The sequence below is a fragment of the Ruditapes philippinarum genome, unplaced genomic scaffold (genome assembly GCF_026571515.1).
Source record: "Ruditapes philippinarum isolate M1 unplaced genomic scaffold, ASM2657151v2 ctg3002_1_1_1_1, whole genome shotgun sequence".
NCBI classification, from domain to species: Eukaryota; Metazoa; Mollusca; class Bivalvia; order Venerida; family Veneridae; genus Ruditapes; species Ruditapes philippinarum.
Window position 1 is genome coordinate 228,882 of NW_026854098.1, and position 9,525 is coordinate 238,406.

A 9,525-nucleotide genomic window follows, 5' to 3' on the forward strand; every position below is an offset into this window, starting at 1 on the left:
TTATTCCTGCAATAATTCATATAAATAACATAAACAAATTGTATAATAAAGCTTGACAAATACAATCGATTGCCGCCGATACCTGTGTTACACCATGGAAATTTTACAATTTTACCATGACACCGTTTGCGTCATCCTTCAATATTTCCAATATGGCCGCTTTCAATAATTTTCAACGATTTAAAAAATTAAAGTGGAATATTTAGACTTCTGTTCGACTTTGAAGTATGATAATTTGGAATCTTGCATAAAAAAACGGTTCTCTTTCAGGTAATGTATACAGTTTCTTTGAAACTTTTCTAGTTTTCGCTCCCAACAACTTCTAATTGGGAAGCGTCCGTGCATAAAAATGCAGTTTGTGGTTGGACTTGGAAAAAGACAGCGCCGGTCCAAAATTATCTCGGTGTCTCTTTGACAAGTCTAATTAGTTCAGTATTTTCTAGTGAGCAGCGGATCGTTTAGGGATAGTTTAATCAATTTTACAAATACCTGTTATACTTTTACGTCTTTTAGAGCTACAAAAATACGTCTAGATACATAAAACCCGTTGAGATAAATGAAATAGCCATTAGTTTTGAAAATATCGTCGCTGAACTTACCTTCGTTCCCCGTTCAAAGTCGCGTAATGGGATGAAAATCTCATACAGTTATATCGAGCAATATCCGCGGTACGGTATACCGCAGTGAGTGTTATATCCTCGTAACTTACTCGTTTCATGTACTATAACTATTACGTATTAATATGGACTGTTCCTTACTATAAATAAACATGAAGAAAGTTCTGTTTATCGTGCTCGGATTAGGTCTCAACCCGGTACGGAATTAGACCGAACCCATTGTAGTCTAGAAAGTAGTTCTTTAAAATTTTGAAATGGCCCAGTTTAAGTCATCTCTATTTAGATTGGTCATAATTAAAGTGTATTTATTTCATGTGTATAGTTTTTGTGTGTTATATGATGACTTTAAAAGTTATTTTTTGTGTATTCTCCAGGAACTCATTTGTTGGTGGAAGGATTAAAGATGTACTACCCACCAGCTGTCAGGAGTTTTTAAAGAGGTGAATTTAAACAGTGTTACAACAGAATGAAGATTTCTGAAAAAAGTAGATGGCTAACCTATTATATATATTTTGGGCCTCATTGGACTTAGATAGTGTTAATGTTTAAAGTTGAAGACAGTATATAATTCATCAAGAACATAGGAATCCAGAATTAAGCCTCAAATTTGACTGATTTACTATAGAACAAATAGTACGAAAATTCACCGGTCCGAGTCCATTATGGTCAGGGTATCGCATTGTAACATGGCCAGCGATTGGCTGAAAAAAAAAGTGTAGGGAAAACCGTATGATTCAATTTATACAAGAGGTGATTGGATGAAAGTGGGGTATTTTTAAGTATAAAAACTAATTTAAAAAGTAACACTACATTGTTTTCTGAAGAAAATGAAATATTTCATGAGTCTCTGTGATAATTTTGACTTGGATATTTGCATTGATAAAAAGTGTATGTCAGTCCTGTGATCAGCAGAAATTTCAATAAAATGGGGGGAGGGGTAATCCTCTTTGAAGTCATTTTGCAAAAAATTTGGTTGGCTACCCCTATATAACAGGAACATTTTTATGTGTCAGGCATTTCATTCTACTAGAAAAATTTCCTCTTTAGCATGAAAACTCAATTTTAAGGTAGGATTAGGGACCATTTCTTATAATGTAAGTCTATGGAAATATCAATGTAAGTGTCTGACCTTATAGTATCACAAAAAAGACAAAATATGTTTTTTTAGCCGATTATCACATTTTTCGTATGAATAAGACGTTTTAAAGTTCATTCCGTAAGGTGAAAAGGCGAGATTTTAGCATTTAATCATTCAAGCGTCTTGTCCGGTATGTACCGAAATACGATATTTAGTGTGGTGTTCCAATCGCACTCCATTCATTACGTTACTTTTGGTTTCCCAATTTTTCTATTTATATATATCCGCCACGTCTCTACGGAAATCGCGAAATTTGGAACGATCGATTTTTAGAAGCGTACATGTAAAGATTTCCCATCATGATTTCTGCAAGCGTCTAGAGGTACTACCAATGAAATCAATCGCAACTACTCGGCCATTTCCGTCAGTCTTCGGATAAGATAATAGATATATATAATAGCCGAGGCAGTTCCGAATGCCAATGAAATGTATACAGGGATTTTTGCCGTATTAGACACTTATGGTGAATTTAGGTAAGTTAATTTGTCAGATTTCGTTAGTGAGATTAACATGATGAAATAAATAGATATTTAAATGAAATATAGGTCAACAGTTTTGAATATTTTGATGATGATCTCATAGCCTACTGAGAGAATGTTCTGAATAAGGAAGTTTATATCACTGATTAACTGATGATCTAACACACGTATTGTATTTAAGTTGTGATTGAAATTACTGATATTTAAACATTTGATTTGCAAAAATCGATTTTGGGCAGATATCTATAAATAGATGTAAATACGTAGTAGGCTTTTAGACAATAATGCGCATTATTATTCGGATCATATGTTGTAACTTAGTCCTATACATGTGAAAACAGGTTGAGATAAATATAGATACTGGGAAAATATAAAATTTTACGGCTTATTGAAAATATTCTGTTGTCTATTTAAAGATATTTTCATAGTCAAGTTGAGCTGAACTTACTATATATTTCAAAATAGTGACTGTTAAAATGGTGATTGACCAACAGTTCTTATTAGAAAATGTTTAGGGTAAAATTTAAATCTGCCTGAAATATAAAAAGACTGCCCCACTCTTTTTATGAAATGAACGTTTTAGGTAGGCAAAATGAAAACTTATTTTGACATTCACTTCTGCACTCATTTATACCCTTGGATAGGCATAATGTCACAACGGTCGGTGTTTATGCTAAAATTGATCGATGTAAGACCATTGTTCAAAACAGAACGTTTCGGACTGACTGATCGGTACAGGCACTCAGTAATCACAGTGCGTAATCGTTTCAGGCTGAAAAGCGAAAAAAGTGGGAGCCCAAATCACGTTGAATATGTTAAGCTGCCTTTCCTGCATTTATGTAGTTGACGAATATGATGATTAAGTAGAGTATTTAGAAAAATGAAAATATGTTCCAAATGGAAAACACTGTTTTCTTAACAAGTGATTGAAAATATTTGAAATATAATTTCTAAAACTCATCAAACCATAATATATATACTGTTTTCTTCCTGATCAACTCCACAGAGTCTAATGTGGGTCAATATCTTTTAAATACTTTAACAAATTTCGTTTTGACTATCAAATAGGTCAAATATATTTTTAGCTCTTCAAAATTTCATTCTGACACGTGAAAAAAAAACTCTAGGGTCGGCGACTTTTAGTGGTAGAGCTGAAACACAGTTATTTTTGTTTTTGCCCAGTGAAAGAAAATTGTTCAATGATATAAAATACCAATTTGAATACAAGTGTAGAAAAAGAGACGATACTGTGACATAATTTTTAAAATATTTGTAATTTATTTAAATATTTGAATATTATCTTTAATGTATGGGACGTAAATCAACTTGAATTATAGAATAAATTCATGAAGAGTTAATTTGCTTTTCAACCTTGTCACTTTTCGTTTTTCGGACAAGGAAATGATACCTTTGCGAATTCTTATATTTATCACATTATCTGTACTGCTTCTAATTTTGTTAGAATCAAATGTATACATGTATCATTGTAAGGTTGATAGGAGGATGATCTTCGACCCCTTTCATGCCAATGACGGGGCTGGGCGCCTGAAACGGGAAAAAAAGGAATTTATATACAACTTTATAAGGTTTTAAGATATTTTTCAAACAGTATCATATCACACTACAGACATGCAAGCATCAGAAAGGGAGGGAGGGGGGTAGCAGTATGGAAAGTACATCGCAAGAAATTGCGAGGGTTGATAGGAATAGGTAAGAGGAGGGGTAAATGTTTTCTAATACACGTTTAATGTACTTGAAAAAAAAAAGAAAAAAAAAACAAAAATTTTGACTACAGCAATTCATTTGATTATTTCATTGAAGCTGCATGCCTCCAGATGAGCATAAATATTTCAAGAAAATTAAAAGTTAGAAAAATGTACTAAGATTTAAAGAAAAGTAAAAATATTTAAGATTCAAGAAATAGTTTACATATTACGAGCGATTAAGCGCTTATTTTGTAGTATTAATCACAATATTTCTACTGCGTTACTAACGCAGTAAGAGCTATTTTATACTATTTTGACCTCTTTGTGGTAATTTTCGTGATTGCAAGTGCTGTTTACAATGTGTAAATTATTTTCTTTGTTAAATTCAATATGTGTTGCTTTTGAATAATCTTTTTAAAAATTCATGAAAAATAGCATGAATCAGGAGGCATGCTGCTTTATTTCAAAAGAACTATTAAATTTATTATATTATTTTTAGGCAATAGAATACAGATCAAAGGAGTGTTTGTAATTCCGCTCCATTAGTGCATTAAAGAAATAACATTAAAACTGGCAGTCATTGAGGTAGATGGGAACCAAACAGTAGAGCAACACACGAATTATTTTGGAAGAAGAACACGACAAGGTATCGCCCAGCATGAATAATAATCAAAGAAGACCTTCAACACAGCGGTTCAAGAAGAAACATCGCTCAAAATGTATAAACCTTGGTATAACGTTTTTCAAACCTAAACACAGACAATATTGTACTCTGGACTCACGTATAAAATCATATGAAAATGAAAATTGGATTAAAGATAACACACCGGGGATAAAAGAACTAGCAGAGGCCGGACTTACATATAGAGGTGTTGCAGACTCTGTGAGTTGTTACTACTGTAATATCGGCCTACAAAACTGGGCGAAAGACGCCTGTCCTTGGGAACAGCATGTACTAGCCAGTCCTGATTGTGCCCACGTAGCTCAGTGCAAAGGTAAAGCTTATATTAGAAAAATTCTAGGGGAAAACGATCAAGATTCGAATGTTGAAGTGGACGATTCAAAGGAATTTGTTGATACTGTGGAAGAAGCTTTTAAGAGAAATGAAGCAGCTGTGACTGCAGCAAAGCAGTATTATACTAACAAACAAATCATTAATAAAGCTGTCAAATCGTTAATAAAAGGTTACCGTCAAAGATCCTTCACTGCTGTTGAACTCATAGCTGCTATTGAAGAAGTTGAAAAAGAGCAGTTAGGAAATAACTCACAAGCAAAATCTGAAGATGTAGAAACTGACGGTAGTACGTCTGAGACAGATGAAGAAGATGAAGAAGAACTAAACAGACAATTGAAGGAGCCAATTACTTGCAAAATTTGTTTTAACGCTATTGCTTGTATAGTTACATTACCATGTGGCCACATGTTTAGCTGTCCCCAGTGTTTACCAGCACTTACTAAATGTGCAGTATGTCGGTCCGATATAAATGGAACTGTTCGAGCCAAGATGGCCGTTTAAATACATGTTTTTGTCTGAGCTTTTATGCTCCCCAAACAAAAGGGGAGCTTATATTCGCCCCTTTGTCCGTCCGTATCCCGTATTTCTGTTGTTCTTTCCCACGATTTAGTTAAGCATCTTCATTCATTGACCGATACCTTCCATATTTGGTTGCTAGGTAGATGGTTCTGTGTCACTGATGTCAAGGTCATTGGTCATTAAATAGATATATCCCAGCAGGCACATCAACGTTGTTTCAACGTTGAATTATGGTCAGATTTCAACGTTGAAATAAGGTTGGATTAATATTCGGATTTGAAAGTTTAAACAACGTTGAAATTTCAACGTTGATACAACGTTGCAACTTCAACGTTGGCGCAACGTTGAAGTTTCAATGTCATTTCAACGTTGAAAACCCACCATATTTTAATTTTGGATATAAAGCAAAGTAACCAAGTTTAACAAAATATCAAGACAATATTAAATACTTCAGATATTTTATTTCAAAAATACAGTTCAAGTGCAGCTTAAATTCACTTTAATAGCTACAATTTGTTCCAATCTTTTCTTTTAGACATTTCTGGGTATGTCAAGTGTTTGAGTACTTCTTTGGCTGTCTCTTACTGCTTCTGCAAATAAAAATAAGAAGTTTGTAGTTAAAAGTGGCTTGCTTAATCTCAAATTATACATATAATTACTCAACTTAGTGATTTGTTTTTATCTTAAATACTTATCTCTTAGATTTACATCATAAAACAGCATAGAAATTGAAACATAGCTAAGTTTGATATTGACAGCAAATACTGTACATAAGACAACAAAATCTTTTTAAAAAAAGAAGCTATTTCAAAGTCTCACCTATGATTGGTAAGAAAAACTGCTCCCCGTCAGTTACTTGCAGCATATTCCCAAGAAATTATCATTCTAGGCTCTAGCTAAGATCATTTTATGCAGCATCCTGAAATCAACAAACTTTTGTATTTTGTATTAATAATGTTACAGGAATATTCTGAAAATAATATATTTAAAGACAAGTTAAATATCCAGTAGTTGAAAAACTTATACTATGTATTGTAAAGATATTCAAATATATAAATTAATAAGAATTAATTTCAATTTAACAAACCTGACAGTCCTTTTCATGTTGAATATATGGTATACAGAATACATCTGCAAAACTCTTAATTTCAGCCAGGACCAGGATCTAGAATATAAAATAATATATAATGAAATAGAAATAGATTTATTATTCCCTATTAATTTACGACTATTAAACTTTAAAGTTTAACACTCAACTTTGTTTTTTAACTTCATAATAAATTATTTTTTTCAAAGTAATTAACACTGTATTATACTATCACTAAATATAAACATAGCTATATTGACGAATCGTCTTGGGACGTAAATTATGTGGGCCGAACTACTTTATAGGTTTCATTTTTTATAATTGATGAAATTTTGATTAGGATATAGTACAGAAAAATGTTAAATAATATGAAAAATAAATTAAAGAAAGACAAGATTTGTAAAATCATAAATTGTCAAGGACATCAATAAATTAGTGTTTACAAGGCCTGAACCCAATCATTCAATTAGGTCGCGAAAACGTGTCAAATCAACTCAATCATGTGTTTTCATCTCTCATTTATTTCATAAAGTAAATTAAAGTAGAATTTTAAGAATAAATAATAATATTTTAGAAAATAATCAGTAAACTAAAGTAAAACATTACGGTAATACCTCCGAAATCCAAATAAATTGCCGAATCGTGTTGTTTTCCGATGTGTTCAAATTTCGAAACAGCGCCACCATTAGCACGAACGATAATCATAGACACAAATCATAGACCGCAACAATTACTTCCCTTGACCAGCGTTATTTTATAAACGGGGTTTTGACTAATATCAATTAACTAATTAATATTATTCATAAAGAACTAAAAAATAAAACAACAAACAACAAAACATATTACCACGGATTTATATAAATCCGTGATATAACTTAATATTTAAAGAGGTAATAGAAAGTGAAAAATTATTTCCAACTTTATTTGTTTAAACGCTAATTTTGAATATCATAATAAACCATAAACAACGTTGAATCAACGTTGAATATACAGTGGCAATATATCCGTATGGTCGCCCATAGTTGAATATTTGTTGAACAACGTCCGACCATATTTCAACGTTGTTTCAACGTTGAAACAACGTTGAGTGCCTGCTGAGAATGTTTACACTTTTGCTCTGACATACATCATTCATTAACCGATGTTTTTCATATTTTGTAAGTACATACCTTTTGTGGTCCTCTAACTTTGCTTGTAATTAGGGGTCACGTAGGTCAAGGTCACCGGTACTAGAAATATATTTATACACTTTTGCTCAATCATTAACCAATGTCTTTCATATTTGGTATGATATACATGTACCTTTGGATAGTCCTGTTACTTGGTTGGAACCATCAAGATCATTATCAATGATGCTTGGAATATTTTGCATTGTACATAGTATATAAACGAAAGTGCAATTTTGGGGAGCATCTATCGCCTCTAGCGATATGTCTTGTTGTTTAATATGTTGTAAGCTATAATATTGGTTTTCAGATTTGCAGCAATATTCCGTATATCATTTAAAATCATATTATTTTCCTCATCAGTTAAAGACTTGTGTTTAGTTAATATCCCTGTTTCAAATGTATCTTAAGTAATGTATGTACACAATGTATTATACTTCCGATTATTTGTGCAATGTATCCAATAAGGAAGAAAAACGTTGGGTTGTAATAAAGAAAACATATAAAAAAATAAAGGCATAATGTTTTATTAATTTTCTTTTCACTATTCTATGATAGCGCACAATAGTTATGTGGTTTTCCTTGTACACCGGGGATGTTGTGAAGATTGCTGATATATCAAATCTGTGTTTATTTTGCACAAACTAGTTAGTAAAATACTTTGATAAACTGGCATTGTTTGAATTTATCTCCATTCGTGTTGATCAAGACGTGTGTGTGCTGAGATACGGTTGTGAAACTTATATTTCAAGACTAAAGACTATAGCCTATAAGGAAATAGTGATCTATGCAGCTATCCACATTATATCATAGGCCATAGTGGACTCGGTATATGGCTGCAAAAAGTATAGGTCAAAGTGAACTATATATGTTCAGCTGCAAAGCATATTGAAGATCAAAAAGATGTCTATATACAACTGCACTGTATATAAGAGACCAAAGTAAACTGGATCAAAGTGCTTCACAGTGTACATGTATATAGGATTTTTAGCTATGCAGAATCATGATAAATGCATCATTATACGCCCGAAAACAATTCGTCCGTCTGTTAGCAGTTTTTGTGTCCGATCTGTATCTTAATAAATCGGTTTGAAGAAAATTGAAACTAATTGGCAGAAATGTTTAACATATTGAGACGATGTGCAGAGCTCAGATTTGACCTTCATCAGGTCAAGGTCATTTTGTATCAATTTCAAAATTTTGTGTCTGCATTGTATCTTTTGAACCAATGGAAAGAATTTTAAAAAATGCAGAAATATTAATTATAATGAAACGATGTGCATAACACATGTTCGGGCTTCCTAAGATCAAAATTGTCGGGGATTAGTTGATTTATGTAGGAAAACACATTATAATTTCATAAAATTATAATGAAAGTACAATGTCTAGAGCTATGATATTTATCATGTAACATTGACCTTTACAAAGCTGATATGAATCATGCTCCTTGGTTCACTATTGACCCTGCCACAGGGGTCACTTGATTTATATAGGAAAAACACATCTGACACGTGTGAAACGTCGATGCACAGAGCTTAGATATTTGGCATATAACATCACTTTGTGGACCGCAAAAGTATTGCTATTAATCATGCCCCTTGGGTTAGATATTTGGCCCGCTCCGGGGGACACTTGGTTAATATAATTTTGTATAGGAAAACACGTTTCAGTCTAATTTTGCCGAAACTACAATGACTATACTTAAGATTTTTGACATGTAGTATTTCCTTTTTGGTCTCTACAAAACTGGTATTACTCAAGCCCCTTTGGCCAATATATGCTTTGCCTCTGGGGTCAC

General features: G+C 32.6%; 1 protein-coding gene across 1 annotated transcript; it reads left to right on the top strand.

Annotated features, from left to right (window-relative positions):
• The first annotated feature begins 1,972 nt into the window (after nucleotides 1–1,972).
• On the top strand, nucleotides 1,973–8,249 carry LOC132738936 (E3 ubiquitin-protein ligase XIAP-like). Its single transcript, XM_060726556.1, has 2 exons — nucleotides 1,973–2,228; nucleotides 4,440–8,249. Exon 2 carries the CDS (start codon nucleotides 4,599–4,601, stop codon nucleotides 5,454–5,456), a length of 858 nt encoding a protein of 285 aa, XP_060582539.1. The 5' UTR covers nucleotides 1,973–2,228; nucleotides 4,440–4,598; the 3' UTR covers nucleotides 5,457–8,249.
• Nucleotides 8,250–9,525: the final 1,276 nt, after the last annotated feature.